The sequence below is a fragment of the Pseudorca crassidens genome, chromosome 1 (genome assembly GCF_039906515.1).
Source record: "Pseudorca crassidens isolate mPseCra1 chromosome 1, mPseCra1.hap1, whole genome shotgun sequence".
NCBI lineage: Eukaryota > Metazoa > Chordata > Mammalia > Artiodactyla > Delphinidae > Pseudorca > Pseudorca crassidens.
The window spans coordinates 79,166,394-79,184,892 of NC_090296.1; the positions used below are offsets into that span (position 1 = coordinate 79,166,394).

Sequence of the window (18,499 nt, forward strand, 5' to 3'; positions counted from 1 at the left end):
CCAGGGAGACGGGATTGATGTCTCAGTGACCAGGTAGATGGTGTTGGTTAAGGTTTTCTTGTGGTAGGGTCGGGGAGGGAGAGGGAGACTTGGAGTTTCTTCCAACCCTATAAAAAGTATTAGTGAAAAAAAAAACCAAACGGGGAATGCGAGGCTTGATTTTCACTGTTTTTTAACAGATTCATGGAAATATAAATTAGCATATAATGGACTGCACATGTTTAGGGTGTAAAATTTGATTTGTTTAAAATAGTCATACATATGTGAAACCATCACCAAAGTCATAATAATAAGCATATCCAATGTCTCTAAAATTTTCCTAGTCCCTTTTGCAATCCATCCCTATCCCAGTTCTACCCACCCATTCTCAGGCAATCACTCATCTGCTTTCTGTCGCTATAGATTAGTATCCTTTTTATAGAATTTTATAAATATGAAAATAATACAGTACCTTTTTTCTTTCTTCTTTCACTCAACATAATGATTTTGAGATTCATCCATGTTGATGCATGTATTAATAGTTGGTGCCTTTTTATTGTTGAGTGGTATTCTATTTTATGGACACACCACAGTTTGTTAATCTGCTCATCTGTGGATGAACATTGAATTGTTTCCAGTTTTTGACTACTGCAAATAATGCTGCTAAGATCATTTGTGTATATATGTCTTAATGTAGACATGTGTTTCCCTTTCTTTTAAGTAAATACCTAGGAGAGGAATAGCTGGATCAAATGGTATGTGTATGTTTAAATTTTTAAGAAACTGCCTGTTTTCCAAAGTAGTTGTACCATTTTATATTCACACCAGTAGCATATGAGAGTTCCAGTTCCTCTTCCTTCTCACCCACACTTGATGTAGTCAGTCTTTTTAATTTTAGCCATTTTAATAGTTATGTGGTATACCTCACTGTAGCCTTAATTTGTATTTCCCTAATGACTACTGATGTTGAATGTCTGTTCATGTGCTTATTTGCCATCCATATATATTCTTTGTAGAAGCCTCTATTCAAATTGTTTGCCCATTTTTAAATTGAATTGCATGTTTTCTTATTACTGAGTTTGAATGCATACCTCTACCACTCCCAAATCCATATATAAATTAAACATGTACCTCTAGTAAACTTTCCCTGGATGAACATAGGCAAGAAACCGGTAACATGGTTGCCTCTAGGGAGGAGGAACTGGGGGAGGGGAGAACAGGAGCAAGGGAAGTCTTATTTTACATTTTACACCCTTTTGAAACTTTTGAATTTTGTAACATCTATAGCCCATTTGAAAATAAACAGTTGTGAAGGAAAAAACAAAAAGTGTCTGTAGATATAGAAATTAAATGTGGAATCCTTTTTTCCTTCTACTTGCTATTGTATAAAGTTTATTTATAGAGCTAAAGATGAACATTTGCATGATCCTAATTTTAAATGCAACAGATTTTGAATACATAAAGTATCTAATTACACTTTATTTACAAATGGAGTCTATACAACAAGAGGTAACATAAGATTTTCTGAATAGCTTTTATGATGAATCTTGAAAGGTAGATAAGATTTTGATAATCAAAAACATCAGGGACAATATTTCTAGTATAGTCATAGAAGAGATAAAGCCATGAAAGCAGGTCATGCTGGGAGAATGTTGGGAGTGAGCCATCAGGCTTAACATGTCAAAACCTTAAAAGCTAGAGAAAGGAGACTGTATTTATCTTGGAAGGCAATGGGAAACCACTGATTGGGAATCTACTTTTGGAAGATGACTTTTCAGTAGTTTGTTAGATGGGTTGGAATAGGTAAAGTGGGGATGGGAATACCAGTTGGGAGACTATTGCAAATCTAAAGCAAAAGTAACATGGCCTAAATTTGGGTTCTGGCAGTAAAACTGAAGAGGAAGGAATAAGTATGGAAGACACTGAAGAAACAGAATAAAGAGAAATTCATCCTAAGCAGTTGAAAGAATAGTGGAACCCTGTACCAGCAGAGAAGACAGAAGGTAGAAGGAAAAGATAGTTCCAATATATAGAGACATAGTCTGAGGTAGCAGGAGGAGATCTGGGCAGTGATGAGCAATTTATTTGCCAATTAACATTTGTTAAATTTGTAATTTACCTTATGATTTTGTGGCCAAGAGGATATTAAGCCAATAAGCTCCAGATCATATGTGGATCTAACTATGTGAAAGATTCTAATTTATAATACCTAGATTTCTGAAAAAATGCAGTATCATAATCTTTCTCCTTCTCTCTCTCTCAAACTCTCCCTCTCTCTTTTTCCTGCTCTCTCTTCCCTTCATGTCACTTCTCTTAGCCAAGTTTTGAATGATGGTTTTGGACATCCTAAAATTATAATATGTTCATTTTATAACTTTCATTTTACAAGCTTTCTGTAATGAGTTTTGTAAGTAAGGAAGGGAGAAAGCAAAGAAACCAGGTAATCAAGTTTCAAAACACAAGATTGTCAATAGTGTCAAATGCTTCAAAGAAATCTAAAAGGACAAGAACTTCAAAAAGTCCATGGGTTTGGAAACTAGAAGACCATTGGTGACCATTATCAGTTTGTTGTAGTAAGAAAAAGAAAATTTAATTCAAATTGATATTAAAGTAAAGGAAATCTATAGGTATAAATAAAGTCTAGGGATAAATTAGGCTTCAGGCAGTTGATCAAGCTTCCAGCTCCATTCTTTTGGCACTGCTCCCCCTACTACTCCCACCCTACTCTGCTTTGTGTTTTGACTTCATCCCCAGACTAGCATTCTTCATGGTACCTAAACGGAGAAAACTTCACACTCAGTTCTTCTTCCTCAATCACTGAAATAAGTACAAGGTTTCACTCTGATCAGATCAGCTTAGGTCAGTTCTTCCAGGCCAATTCCTCTGGCTAAGGTAGCACTGTGCATTGACTGGCTTAGTCTTGGGTTACCCATCCCTTTAAGTCATGATGAATATTCTGATAGAGTTAGACTGATCATGACCATTGCTGGAGCTGCAGTTAAGATCAGTCCTACCCAGAATACCTGGCTGATATACAGTGAAAGAGAGATGTGGTTGCAACTAACAATGCCTACTACAATGATCATTGATAGAACAGCTCCCAAGAGGTGGTGAGGAAAACACTAGGTAAAAAAGGGCTTAGAAGCTAATGAACGAAAAGGCAATGGAGGAAGTAGGTGTAATGAATTTTCAATATCTCCGACCCTAAAAGGCAAAGAGTAAAATATAACAGTAACCAAAATAATAGGTAAAACTAAAGTTATTTGGCCCAACTCCTCTCTCTTTTTAAGCTTGGTGTAGTGGAAATTTTGACTGCCTATCCATTCCTCCCTTCTTTCCAAATGCAACTTCAAATTTGACCAGTATTTGTATTATCTTCAGGCAACCTTGTGCTTGAAGGAAGTAGGCTGAGGTCTAGGTCCAGCTCCACATAATTCTATCTCCTTTGTCAGTGGTTGGTTCAGGAATGTGGCTGTGAAGCAATTCTGGCAGGTGAGAGAGGTAATGTTCACTGTAGACTTCTAGGAAACTTATCTTTGTTCTTGGGGGAGTTTCTGGGTCTCTCATTCACTCACTGTCCCACCCTCCCCCCATGAAGGAAGCATGGAGTCCTAATTGCAAACAAAGCATCCTAAAACCATAAGGAAAATAAACTTGTCATTGTGAAAGGCAGAGCAGATGGAAGGAACCAGAATCAACTATATGATTTAACAACCCTAGGGTTTATCTAGTTGCTGGACTTCAAGTCGTATAAGCCAATAAGGTCCCCATTGCAAGAAGCAGTTTGAGTCAGGCATTCTGCTACTTGCAGCCAAAATCATCATAACTGAATAAGGAACACATGAAATTTTCTTTAAGGAACCAACGAGAGGGAAAAACTAAAAACACCAGAAAAAAGAAGGGACTGATGATGAAGCTCCCAGAAGGAGAGAGAGCAAGGAAAAGCTAGCTTCAGAAAAGTGGAAGAATATTATTATTCTGAGATACATGAGAAAAGTAAGGAGTAAAGATAGACATTTTTGAGGGAAGAGGAGGGAAGTTTAGAAAGTTTTGGATTGGCTTTGATCACAACATCTTAGAAGGCAAACTCATTCCAAGAATGAATGAAAGGCTCTAAATGAAATTATAGATTTACAGAGAAGGTAAGAGTTTGTAATAATGACTTCATTCATTTCTTCCTTTATACATTCAGTATATATTTGAGGAGGTAAAAACATTACAGATACTGCTTTATACTTTATGTATAAAACATAAAATCATGCATTCTCTTGCTTTCCAGAAAAATGTAGTTTAGCTCAATGGTTCTCAAAGTATAGTTTCAATATAGCCATAACAGCTAACCTGTATAAATGCAAATTTTCAGGCCCAACTCCAAATATTGAATCAGAAATTCTGAGGGTGTAGCTCAGCAATCTATGCTTTTAACAAGCCCTCTAGATGATTCTAGTGCACACTAAAGTTTGAAAACCACTAGTCAACAGTGACGATTAATAGAGTTATGAACAAAAAGCAGTGGGAGCACAGGGAATAGAGTGCTAGGGTAAATCAAAAAGGCTTCCAGAGGAAGCAGCGTTTAAGCTTAAACTTCAAAGAATGAATAGAAGTTAGCCGATATAGATGCAAAGTATTACATGTTCCATATTTTTTAATAATACCATTGTACCACTTTTCTTTTTCAGTTATCTTTTTTCCTCTAATAGAATTTTGTTCTCTAATAGAATAGTGCTAATAGAATTCTAGCAGTTAGCCCTGAAATTCTAAGCCCTTCTAACTGGCAATAGGAGAAATCTCAACAAGAAAGGAATTAAATGTGTCCTTTCACTGCTTCTAAAGAGCAGATATTCTGCATGAAACAGCCCTTGACAATTCACTTCTAACAAAGGATTCTTATAAGATATGCAGACTTCAAACACTGGTGCTATCCCTTAAAAATGTCTATAATTCTCATTGGTTATCTCACATAACGTAAATTGAAATCTGTTTTCTGCAAATTAAACACTTTAGTTTTCTTCCATAATCATGGACTAAAAACAAATAAAATCTGGCTCAACTAAATCTCTTCTTTGAATACAGTATGAGTTTGTATCTAATTTAAATTAATACTACATAGATAAGATGGAAGCGGGAATAACATGTATTGGATGAACTAATTTTATGTTTCTTTAGTACAAATCTGGGAGGCCAAGGAGGAAGATAAATGGATAAGCAGATAGATCATGTGACATGCAATGGAGTTAACATATCCATTTGTAGGTTATAAGGAGCTATCAAAGAAACTTAACATGAACAAGGAAGTAAACGATTAACTATCCATGTAGCAAGCTCAGAAGGTAGAAGGTAGACTGGAGTGGACCCAGGAAAGTGTCTGGCAATCAGTACCTTGTTCCTGTATTATGTGATTTTCCCTTTTAAAAAAGTTCAAACTGTGTAATTTGAAACTTTATTTTTAAAATATTCTAAAATTTGAATTTTTCAAGAATCACCATCTACTTTCCTTCAACACACATTTTGTCCTAATAGGCCCTATTGCAGTACAAAACAAGAAGCAATAATTTCACTAACTCAACCAAACTACTTCAGTAAATAATCATGCTACAGCCTGGAATTGCCCAAACAAAAATTCTTCTAATTTTCTTTACAGATATTTAAAAGTTTATTTTTTTCAGAAAACCAAAGCAATTGATTCAACAATAATAACAGTTCTAGCATGCAGCAAGTCATCATTTAACATCTAATGTTTAAACTTCTTATCATGGATGTATACAGTTTATCATGGATGTATACAGTTTATTTTCATTCCTATAAAGTTTCCACAGCTTGTAGTGATAATAAAAGTAAATAAGTATTTCATTACAGGTACTTCAAATAGCACTACAGTACCTCTTCGACAAAATTTTTACAATATTCCAACTTTCAATATGAAACAGCTTAAAAAGGCATGGGCCAAAAAAAAAATGTATAGTAGTATCACTTAGGCAAATAAAGTCTAATAATCATACAAGCACAACACTGTTAGGATTCTCCTGTAAGGGTTGGGAAAGGAGTATATGAGACATTTACTTCAAATAAAATTACATAAATAGCTTAGGAAAATTCCCAAATATATAATTTCAGACATATTAAACCCTTGAACCTTTATTCTTGGAAAACATGAACTAGTTATCCCTTGCTTTTATGTAATGGATGTGTTCTTAAATAGTTCTGTGTAAAGCAAATTTTATAAAACATCACCTTGTTTGCACTGGAGGAACACATCTCAAGGAAACATAAGAGAAATTATTCTTTAAAACACGATTCTCCTGCACATTTGTACATCGTTGGGCTTTTATCTGTACTGTTAAGTTTAATCTCTATGAATTAAACCCAAGTTTCTCAAAATTCACTTGTAAAAGCAGACTGACTTCTCCTCCCCCCCCCCCACAAAGACAATTATTACAGTACAATGTAAAATTGTTCCTTTATCCATTCTCAGTAGAGGGCTTGTCACTACATATATCTGAGAGTGCTAGGATAAATACCCACCTGTTCTTTTCACCTTAGAAAGAGAATGGTTATTTTCTCTTATTGCTAGGAAATGTCATTCTTAAAGATTTTATTAAAAATGGCAAATGTGAAGGACAATGTGTGATTACAAGCCTTTTACAGTTTGATTAAATATTCCCCAAATCATGACAGTACTGTTTAGAATGATACTCGCAATTCCATAAGCATCTTATTCCTATATGGGATTACCTTACTAACTAAAATAACAATTTACTAATGATCAAAATAACATTCTTTAGCATTAGAATCTTGCAAAAAAACAGGAATAAAAAATAGAACTAGACCTAGTCACTGCCGTTTGATCAAACTTAATAGAATATTTAGTTTAGTCATAGGACCACTCAAAGAGGTATTAAAAGAAAGTTTTGCTAAGGTGAATGTAAAAGTCTTATGGAGATGCAGATCTACAGGTGAGTCTTAAGTCTACAACTACTGCTATCAATCATTAATAAGCATGTAGGTGAATTGCATTCATTCCTCTGAAAAGATGGCACTGCGTACATATCATCAAAAAGATTATGGCACTTGAACATTATTCCTGACAAATAAACATGGTAAATGTATACAGGTGCATCCTAGCCTCTCTCCTACTTGTACATTTTGGGGGTAAAGATAACAGCAGGCTGGGCAAAAAACCAATTCAAATCACCTATAGAATAGGTAAGCTACCGGAGTCCTAAGAATAAACAGCTTGGAAAAGAACAATGAAAATAATGCTATTATTTTCTCATCCACTTTCACTTTTATTGCCTTTATATTTTTTAGCTTATAAGAAAAAATTTTGCGATGGAATTTGAACCATAGGTGTAAAATACATGAAATAATATAGTGGGGCTATCTGTAGTGGCCAAAACCCAATTTTTGCCTCTCAGTCTTTTGAGCATATATAAAAGGAGATGGTGTGTCTTAAGGAATAATTCCTTTAAAAATGAGGCTGAATTATTTGTACTACATCATGGATTTACAACATTTTCAATACAGCCAAAGTGTATGTTAAAATAAAACAAATACTTGCTTTATGGCATCAAATCATGTTCTTCCCCCTAAAAATTAATTTGGCTGTTCCTAAAACATATTACATTTCTATGTATCTTACCTCTGACTATGCAGACAAGCAACTGCCTATGAAATCATTCAATCTAATGCAGGCCTTTTGATAAAAATACATTATAAATGATAGAGGCTAAAGAGCAAGGTCACCAGAAAGACCACACATGTGTTGGTGGGTCCGTCAATTACATAACTGAATTTAAGACAACCATTTTCTCTTGTGGTCATTCCTTAAAGTGAGTAAGTTGATGTCTCTTCCAGTGAGGAGCCTGTCTGAATGTTTTGCCACAAACTGAGCATTCGAATGGCTTCTGCCCTGCATGAATTAGATAGTGTCTTTCCAGTTTAGATGGGGATCTAAAACTTTTAGAACAAACACTGCATTGGTAAAGAAGGCCATCATTCCTCTCAGTACGCCCTGAATAACTACAACAATGACTATGATGGCTCTGCTCTGATTCCAGAAGTGCACTAGAGAGACAGGGCTGCCTGTTCCTATAGGGGGTACCAAGAATGAAATCCTCTGATTCTGCCTTCACTTTTATTTCTGATGTTTGATCTGACTCTGAGACCTCGTATTTTTGAAAACCAAGAGTCTGACATTGCTGGGAAGCACTATAGTTAACATTATCACCTTGATGAATGAAAAGTTTGTTCAAATTTTCCAATTCTACTTGGCAAAGAGATTTTCTATATGGAATCTTATCAATATGAGTTAATTTATGTCTTTTCAGGTGAGCTGACTGTCTAAAAGATTTCCCACAAACATTACAGCCAAAAGGCCTCTGTCCAGTATGAATTAAATAGTGTCTTTGTAGTTTAGATACAGAAGGAAACACTTTCTCACATTTGTCACAAGGACACATCTTATGTCCAGTATAGATGTTTTCATTTGTAACTGAAAAACCACACTGAAGCACTTCACAGTTTTCAAAGAATTCCTCACCTGATGAACCATAGATAGATACATCTTTATTATTCACAGAATTATCCATAGTTAACATGTTCTCTGGTGTAAGAATACCTTTTACGTTTTTTCCCATATTTTGGCTCTGGAAGTGCTTTTGCCAAGAAAATGGCAAAGTCAACGTTTTCTTCTTTTTATTGCCAACTGTCTTATATGTTCCATGCTTGCCAAGAGAACCCATAAATGTTCTCTGGGTTTGTTCAGGGCTCTGCTCACCGGAAATAAGTTCACAATTTTTCAAGAAACTGTTTTTAAATACTTTTTTCTCAGATCGAAAATTATCTAATTTTTTACCCCCAGCTCGTTTAAGCTTAGCCAAGATTTTTTTAACAATGGTTTTATAGTTGTAGCTTCTTTTGAGCCTGCTTGGAATTTTGCCACTTCTGGCAGGAAAACACTTGTGTCCATTGAGAATCTGCTCTGATTCAAAACATTCTTCACACTCTGGACATTGAAAAGGGACAATATAAATAGAGTGGACATCAAGTTGATTATTCTCCTCAGATTCACGTATATCACCATTTTCAAAACTATCCTGCTTTGCATTTAACTTATTAGGCAGGGGCCCTGATTCTGGACTCTTCACCTTTAATGAAAGAGTCTGAAAAGTCTTATTCCTGGCATGGATTTGTTTATGCTTCAGCAGTTTGCTTTGAATCTTAAATCCTTTTTGACAAAAACAACATTGAAAAGGTCTTTCCTCTGAATGTGTGAGTTGGTGGATTTTTAAGTGAGTTGACTGTCGAAAAGATTTACTGCACAGGACACATTTAAAAGGCCTCTGACCAGTATGAATAAGTGCGTGCCTATCAAGTTTTGACTGTGAGGGGAACAGCTTGCCACAGATTGTACACGCGTGAATGTTCTTTTTTTTCTTTGTAGGGCTGTGTGTAGGATCAGACTTGGAGCACGAGTGTAATACCCATCTCTCCTCTGTGGTAAGAGCATGATACATTCCATACACTGGCTTTTCTTGCTTGGCCTCCAGCAGTCTTCTGACCTGTTTAACATCATTCTGGTAAGTTTCATTGTGAAGCTGTTGGTGTTTCACGAATGTCTTCAGATTCTTAAAGTGGCGTGGACAAATACTACATTTAAAAGGCAGATTATGAGTTAGTTGATGTCGTTCCAGATGAACTAGTTGTCTAAAGGTTTTATGACACACATCACATTCAAATGGCTTTTGACCAGTATGAATGAGATAATGCCTCGCTAATTTTGAGGGTGTTTCAAAATGCTTGAAGCAAATATTGCAAATATATGGCCTGTTTCTAGGTAGTTTGTTGGCTACTACACACTGTTGAATCTTTAGCATTTTAAAATTGGTTTCAGCCATCATATTCTTCAGTGATATACTCTGATGAGCTCCATAGTGTTCTTACACTCCACAGATGTCTAAAAATTAAAAATAAAAATGTATTAATTAAAAATTACTTATTCATATGAAAAGAAATAATTTAACCTGTTCTTTGGCTAAAGGTATTAAAGGCAATAGGGAACCTCAACTCTTCCTGTGTCTAAAAGTAAGTTAGGGCTTCCCTGGTGGCGCAGTGGTTGACAGTCCACCTGCCAATGCAGGGGACACGGGTTCGTGCCCCGGTCCGGGAGGATACCACATGCCACGGAACGACTGGGCCCATGAGCCATGGCCGCTGAGCCTGCGCGTCCAGAGCCTGTGCTCCGCAACGGGAGAGGCCACAACAGTGAGAGGCCCGCTTAGATACTTTAGAATCATTAAACTAATTTCACTCATACAGAGAAATGAGAAGTCTTTAAAAGAAATACTTAAAAATGTATATAATTTTAAGCTATATTTCTAATTAATTGAGATGATACATTAAAAGGGGACTGAGTTGAATTTCTTAACATTAAATAAATCTTTTAATTCCAATTTTCCTAGTCCACTATTAAGTAGATTTGTCATTTTTCAAAAATTGGGCTAGAAAGATAAAGAGTGTAAGAAATAAAATATAATACTAAAATTAAGACATATCTGCATTCAATTATAGCATACCTTGGACATGATCTGAGAATGGAATGTTTTAGTTATCAAAATTCTTAGCCACATCATTAGCAATATTTACTCTCAGTTACTTCTTTGGACCAACAAAGATAACATAAACAACTGGGAGAAAATGTCCCAGAAAACCTGGATTCTAGTCCCGGATTTGCCATCATATGAACTTGGTGGCAAGAAGAAGGAAATATAGATTCCTCATCTCTAAATCAGGGAAAATGCCTCCTGGCCTGCCTACCACATCGAGTTGTTGGGAGAATCAATGGAGATAATGCACCTAAATGTGTTGGAAAACTGAAGCAATGTATAAATGTAAGGTATTATTTAGCTCAACACTAATCAAATTTAAAAACTTTATCCTTATCTACTTAATATCATTTTTAGGGTTTCTAACTAAGAGATAAACACACTAAACAAACATTTCTTTTTATTTCTCCTTTCCACTTTGTTGTAGAAGTCCTAAAAGACAAGTACAGAGGCAATGAGGTTGACACACTGGCTACTTATATACTTATCTATGGCTAAGTAATTGAAAGTCTGAGTGTAGTTTACTTTTCAGGCAGTAGAACAAAAAGGTCATTTTGGTCTTAGTTAATATAAAGATAAAGATATTTTCCCTAATATACCTCTGTAGGACACATGCAAAAGCTTACCAGGAACTTTCTCAACCATTTTATACCCTGTCTTCTCCTAACTGAAAAGCCAATTTTCTTCTCATCCTTCCTCTTCTACTGCATTTTCCTTAAATAAGGAAGCCAGAGATTAAAAAAAGCTGTGCCAGCTCTCTAATGTTGTATCTTCTAGTTGAGATCAGAGAATTGATAAATCTACCAGAAACTCAGTGTTCTTTTGTCAGATGATTTAGTGAATATCCAACATACATGCTGTGTGCTATTATCTATTTTCTCCTAGAAGACACCTTAAACACAAAATCATAAACACACCCACTGTGGTTCTCTTCAGGAATCTGATTTAAAAACAGAAAAAAAAAAATTCATTTATTGTGCAAATTATCTTCTAATTGTTTTATCATAGTGGTTTTCAAACTGCATGTCACTACCCATTAGTGGATTGTGCAATCACTTTAGTGGGTCATGCTCAGCACTTTTGTTTAATAGAGTAGAAAATATCAGATTGCATAATATATGGTAAGGATAAATCTGTTTTGTGAAACTTCGATAGGAGGAGGTAAAAACCTGTGAAACCTGTTCCTGGCATACCTCTTTACACACTAGACAGAGGAACCTACAACAAATCAATCACTTTATTCAAAGTGGCAAGTAATCTATTAAGTAAGACTGGGGCCCATAGGATGAGACAGGATTACTAAGGATTATTAATTTTCTTCAACTGACCCATATAACCCCAAAATATTTATCAGAAAAATCTAATTAGAGGCCAAAAGTAATATGCCACACAAATAATCTGACTGCAAGCCACTATATTAATTTATAAAATATACCATATAACCCAGATATCCACGTTAGCAACAATCAGCTGTTGATGCTATTACTATGCACTTTCACAACACTGAGTTAGAGAAATTACAGGTGAATGTACTCCAAATCCCTAAAATGCTAACACAGCAGCAGTTACGAGGATTAAAATTAAGTGAATTGCCAAGAACTTGGCAATTTATTTAATTCCCGTCAGGCAAAATCAGGTGTTGAGGTGTCAATTAGGACAATGAGCCAAACTGCAAGTAATAATCAAGTCTTTATTCACTGACTGCCACAGTGCAAGCAAGAGGCTAAAAAAGTACTGGTTCCCCAGTGGTCGATTAAATGGAACACTAGGTGAGGGTTAGGTGGATGCAATGACACAATCATCTCTCTGCAAAGGAGGCTGGAACAAAAGGTTTCTGCCTCTTTATGGACCTGTGGGCCAGGGGAGGAGGAAGGAAGAGCTACAAGTGGAATGGTCCTGGGTCAAAATGGAGAAAAGTACCTCAGTCAAGGCTGCCCCCTCCACCTTCCCTCCCTTTGCAATAAGGAGGTATTGGTGGAGGCACCTGGGAAGTACCTCGGCCAAGGCCCTCAGAATGGAAGTACCTGAGCCAGGAATGCAATACAGTATGAGCATGGCTAGTGGGAGGGAAGGGGTGAGTCCTTGACTGCAACTCCCTCCAGAAAACTGCAGTGCACTGGCCATGCCCAAGTCTGGTGTGGCAAGAGCAGCTTCCCCCGAAGAGGCCAGCCAGGCAAAGCCACGCAATTGTCTATGGTCGGGCCTGAAAGATCACACATAGGATTCTGGCCTGTAGCCAGGGTCCTCAGCTCCTATTGTGTATTTCTTCTTTCCTTTAATAGTTTCTTTGGAACACTTGAAAAAAATCCCACACTAGAACCACACACATGACAACCATTTCTGATTGTAACAGGAATTGACTACCTATAGTTACTGTGCCAAAAAGAGACTATGGCTTATCAACTAACACTAGCACTAAGACCGGATACTATTGTCAGTTGCGTCCACACCATGTGGGAAAGCACTTACTGGAAGCCCTATATTGTTACAATCACCGGTGGCAAGCAGTGATCTCATCTGCTATTTATAAGTGACAGCTAAGGGATCCCCAAGCTCCAAATGCAGTCCCACGCGTACTTAAGCACATGCACAGTAATTTGATAGAACTCCAAATCCCACTTCTACTGATTTCTCTGTGTTCTCAAATGACCTTTTTTGTCGGTCATATTTCAAAAACAAATCCAACAGCGTGTAATTTTTCCTATGTTAAAGTGAAAATAAAAGATGGTAAATCTCAATGGGTCAACCCCCAGATTACCCTGACTACAGCAAGATACACTCCGTTATAAAACTGTGAAGACTGATCTCAAAAAATTCCAACGATACTTCAAGGCCGAAAGCCTGTTGGTTTTCCAGTCTTCACAACACCATTAAAACGAGGTGAGGATATCACAAAAGTAAATGAACAAGAAACACAAGAACTGAGAGAAAGTTAGAGAACTTTCAGTTACGGAATAACCTCTGGCGACATTTATCACAGCCTTTCCCTCTCTGTAGCTTCTTCTGCCCCACTTCCCCCGGCCCCCTCTCTTGACCTTGAACCCTCACCTCTTCCTCTCAGAGGGATTGCACAGGACACAGACCCTGACAACTGGCCCTCGCCCTAATTGCCCACAACCAGTAAGCACCTAGGAGTCGAGCCAGAGTTCAGAGACTGCAAAATCCCACACCAGGAAAGTAAAGGCAAGGATGAAAACTGCTTTGGCCACAGAGAGGGGGAAAAATGCCACATGTGATACGACCCACTGCAGGGGAAAGTATCGTTTTTTGCAATTCCTCTCAGAGATTCCCGCTCCCCATGAGCTGCAGTCAGAAGGCGGGGATGTGGGAAAAGCAAAGGAGCTGAGGTCGTGGCGCCCCCGTTCTGGGTCCCCGGGCACCTTGGAGGGACCGAGGCAGGCCCGACCTTTCCCGGGGGGGTCGCTCCACCTCACACCTGGGTTCTTGAAATCCTCCTCACGCACCTGGAGCTGGCACGGGCCCGCGAGCCGCGCATCTCAAGGCCCAGGAGCCGCGAAGGCAGCGCGCACACGTCCTCAGGGCCGGCGCGGCGACGGGCTGAGTGCGCAGGCGCGGAGCTCGGAAGCGCCGCCGGACGCGGTCCGACTGGAAACAGGCTCCCTCCAACCCAGGGCCGCAGTCGCGTCGGCTAGCCTGCGAGTCTCAGAGGAAAAAGGGGCTCCAGAAGTGCGTGCCCCGGGCCGCTCACCCGGCCCTGCAATTGTGGGAAGAAGAGAATAGAGGAGTGAAGAAGGGGGCATTTTCCATCTCACCTCAGTCCTCGGCTAGGAAAACCACGTAGCCCTGACCAGTGGGCTCAAGGCCCTGCTGGAAACTGGTGAGCCCGCGTTCAGAGACCACTCTTCTAGTCCTCTCTAATGTCAGAGGGCCCATGGTAAACAAAACGCCATGTATCAGGGCCTTTCTGTGCCAGCCCTGTCCTGGGCACTCGGACGTTGTCAGAATATAGCGCAGGGGTCAGGGACATGGGCTTTGCGGTCAGGCATACCTGGGCTCCACTCACAGCTCTACCAATATCCTGATAGCCCCGGAACTTCTTAGCTTCTTTGAGCTTCATTCCGTCAGTATATTTTAGTTGTCTACAATGTACAAAGCCCTGTGCTCAGCTTCTGAGTTTCTTCAGATTTCTCTGACAGATGAAATGGATGTAAAGTGCTCAACATAGTGCCCGGTGCATAATAAACTCCCATATAGCTATCATTTATTAATTACTATTTTCAAATTAAATATAACAACTTTATGAAGTGATAGGATACCATTTTAAAATGAGGAAAATGAGACAGACGTTAAGGAACTTAACTTTGCCCAGCTGATAAATGATGGAGGTGGGATCTGAACACAGGTAGTCCTGCGCTTTTAATTCACTACTGCTTCTCAGATTGTGGATATGTCAACATTTTATGTAGACACAATTAAGGGTTAAATGTTTAGTGCAGTTACAAACTAGGGTGGCACATTATTACTGAATAAGATGCTTGAGTATGTACTGAAGATTTTAAGTACAGAAGACATTAGAGAAGAATTTATTGTGGTTTTTGCAGGTTCTGAGTGTATATGTCTCAGCTTGAGATGAGAAAATGAGAACAAGTAACAAGCATATTTTTTCAACTGTAAGTATCTTTTTACATTACTTTTCAAGGACCATTGAAAACAAAAATTGTTATTTCTGATGTTGGTATATGCGCCTCTGTTTAAAAAGGGAGAAGTTGGGCCAATGAAAAGTCTATTTTCCATGTGATAACATGAGGAAATGGCTAATAGGAAATAAGCTTTTGCTTCTCACGAAACAACCTTGGAAGAGTCACATTTGGGAAAGGTTGAAACCCTTTCTTTCAACAGAAACAGAGACGGAGAGAGGAGGGGAAAAGCTTTATGTATCCTGAGTGCTAATCCCAGGGTGGGGATGCGGATTATTCAGAGTTGCTTCATTCTGCAGCTTCTCTTGGAAGCTCAGCTCAGTCAAACCAAGGAAACAGTTGCACCCATCACCAGCCACATAAGTCCTTAGGAGAGATATGCAGATCATGAGAGACTGTTACCTGAGGTTGGGGACCAATGGAGGGTGCATTACCTGCAAAACAGGTAGGCCTTTGCACCAAGAGCCTGAATATGGAGTGAGGAACACAAGTGGATAAGCTGTTATAAGATAGGCCACAAACCCTATCTTATAACCTCCCCCATTTACCCTGAGAGCTATCTCAGGAACTTTCTGGTAAAAAAAAAAAAGGAGAAATTACTGTGAATAAGAGTCATCTGGAAGATTTCATTGAATAGGTGGGACTTGATTTGAACAGGGACTTAGTAATAGGTACAGTATGAATAATAGAAAATGTGGGACAGGATAGAACATTGTAGGGAGATATGGTAGTAGTGACAAGGAAAACTAAAGGAATGGGTTGGTATACATTTGGGTTAGTATCTTACCTCTGCAACTTACTAGTGTGTGCCCTTAAAAGTTATTTAACCTTTTTAAACCTTATTTTCCTCATCTTTAAAATAAGGATATAATCAATCATTCATTTATTCAATGGCATATCATGTACCAAGCACAAAGGAGTCACTTCTAAGTACATACAAATGAAAGTGAGGCCCTTGATTTCAATGAAGTTTTCAGCTCAACATACAAAGAAGTACAATATGATAAGAGAAGTTACATACAGGGAAGGAGAGAGAAGCAGGAATATCTAAATCTTCCTGGAGGCTTCAGGTAGAACTGGTTTTTGGGTTGAGGTTTTAATGATCCACGCACCCATCCATCCTACATATATTTTATGAAGCACTTTCTGTGTGCCAAGCCCGGTTCTAGGTAATGGAGATAGTAGTGGACAAATTAAAAAGTCAAAAATCCCTGTCTACCTAGAGATTATAGTTGATGTTTTATATATGCCTACTGAGGGTTACAGACAATAAGTTACATAAGTAAAATACATAATATGTTAGATATTGAAAGAACTGAGGAGAGAAAATAAGTATAGGAGAGGGCTATGAAAATTTGGGGGGAGAGGGCTTGCTGGCATTCTAGTAGATGGCCAGGGGTGACCTTTCTGAGAAGTTCTGTGATTTTTGAGTTGAGGCATGATAGAAAGAGGGAACCATGCTCATGCTCCATGTTTAGAGAACCCACTGCTCACCAGGCACTTTGCAAGAAGCTGGGAAAGGCCTTAAATGCTTTGCAAAGGTTTTTGTCTTCTTTTTTTGTTGTTGTTATAAATTTATTTATTTTATTTATTTATTTTTGGCTGTGTTGGGTCTTCGCTGCTGTGCGTGGGCTTTCTCTAGTTGCGGCGAGCGGGGGCTACTCTTCGTTGTAGTGTGTGGGCTTCTCGTTGTGGTGGCTTCTCATTGCGGAGCACGGGCTCTAGGCGCACGGGCTTCAGTAGTTGTGGCGTGCGGGCTCAGTAGTTGTGGCTCACGGACTCTAGAGCACAGGCTCAGTAGTTGTGGTGTGCGGGCTTAGTTGCTCCGCGGCATGTGGGATCTTCCCGGACCAGGGATCAAACCTGTGTCCCCTGCATTGGCAGGTGGATTCTCAACCACTGCGCCACCAGGGAAGCCCCTCTTCTTCTTTTTTAATCCAGTAGGCAATGGAAAATTATTGAAGAATCTTGATCATAGGTAGGGCATGCTTAGATTTGTGTCTTAGAAAACTCACTCCGAAGTTATATGGATAATGAAATGGAGGAGGCAAAATTAGAATAGCCATGCTGTCATCTGGGGGCTTCCTCCTCCTTGAATATCTGGTTAACTTAGGTGAAAATCTAATTCTGTGGCATGTGACAGTCTTCATGATACCTGTGAGTTCTCACAGCTTGCTCCTAGTGTGTGTCTGTCCTCTGTAGTCCTTAACCTTTAGGGCTATCTCTATATTCAAACCATTGAACATAGAACTTATTCATCAAGTTCTAGAAAAACACTCACTCATAGTTGTCTGTGTGTGTGTGTGTGAGAGTGTGTATGTGTGTGTGTGTGTGTGTCTAAATACTTTACTGAAGATTTAGGAGTCACTATGGGATGGGGCTTCAACTGAAAGTATGTGGGGCCTTGGGAGCAAGTCAACCGGTACCAAGCGCATTCAACATAATTGCATTTGAAAGGAGTTCACACTTTCAGCATCTGTCATGCCTTTTGGAATATTTTAAAGACAAATTTTGAAACTGAGTTTTTCTTTTTAATTTAAGTAGAGTTGATTTACGTATTATATTAGTTTCAGGTATATAGTGTGGTGATTCAGTATTTTTACAGATTATACTCCATTAAGAGTTATTACAAGATAATGGCTAGAATTCCCTGTGCTATACATATATTCTTGTTGCTTATCTATTTTATACATAGTAGTTTGTGTCTCTTAATCCTATACCCCTAGTTTGCCCCTCCCTTCTTCCTCTCCCCTTTTGTAACCACTGGTTTGTTTTCTATATCTGTAAGTCTATTTCTGTTTTGCATATACGTTCATTTGTATTATTTCCTAGATTCCACATATAAGTGACTTCATACAGTATTTGTCTTTCTCTGTCTGACTTATTTCAGTAAGCATAATATTCTGTAGGTCCATTCATGTTGCTGCAAATGGTGGAATTTCATTCTTTTTTTAATGGCTGATTAGTATTCCATTGTGTGTACATGTGTGTGTGTATATATATGTGTGTGTGTGTATATATTTTATATATATATATGCCACATCTTCTTTATTCATTTATCTTTTCATGGCACTTGGGTTGCTTCCATGTCTTGGCTATTGTAAATAGTGCTGCTATGATCATTGGGGTGTATGTATCTTTTCGAAGTATGGTTTTCTCTGGGTATATGCCCAGGAGTGGGATTGCTGGATCATATGGTAGTTCTATTTTTAGTTTTTTAAGGAACCTCCATACTGTTCTCCATAGTGGCTGTACCAA

The 18,499-nt window shown here is 38.3% G+C and overlaps 1 protein-coding gene and 1 long non-coding RNA gene across 9 annotated transcripts in view; one reads left to right on the forward strand and one right to left on the reverse strand.

The window, feature by feature from the left end:
• Window positions 1–5,619: 5,619 nt before the first annotated feature.
• ZNF770 (zinc finger protein 770) lies at window positions 5,620–14,153 on the reverse strand. 3 transcript variants are annotated; one of them, XM_067742378.1, is made up of 2 exons: window positions 14,048–14,153; window positions 5,620–9,934 (listed from the first exon to the last, which is right to left on the reverse strand). In XM_067742378.1, exon 2 carries the CDS (start codon window positions 9,876–9,878, stop codon window positions 7,797–7,799), a length of 2,082 nt encoding a protein of 693 aa, XP_067598479.1. In that variant the 5' UTR covers window positions 9,879–9,934; window positions 14,048–14,153; the 3' UTR covers window positions 5,620–7,796. The 3 variants fall into 3 exon arrangements, with proteins under 3 accessions (XP_067598479.1, XP_067598483.1, XP_067598484.1); XM_067742382.1 differs by having other exon boundaries at window positions 14,020–14,136; XM_067742383.1 differs by having other exon boundaries at window positions 13,990–14,132.
• Window positions 14,154–14,166: 13 nt separating this feature from the next.
• LOC137226935 (uncharacterized) overlaps window positions 14,167–18,499 on the forward strand; it is a 140,924-nt gene continuing 136,591 nt past the window's right edge. For all 6 annotated transcript variants that reach the window (XR_010944616.1, XR_010944626.1, XR_010944621.1 and 3 more), the window contains exons 1-2: window positions 14,167–14,421; window positions 15,146–15,214. This is a non-coding gene — a long non-coding RNA (uncharacterized lncRNA). The remainder of the gene's footprint in view (window positions 14,422–15,145; window positions 15,215–18,499) is intronic.

What these genes read in the sequence shown, in the direction of transcription:
- ZNF770 (XM_067742378.1), bottom strand. Translation starts at nt 9,878, where the DNA reads ATGATGGCTGAAACCAATTTTAAAATGCTAAAGATTCAACAGTGTGTA.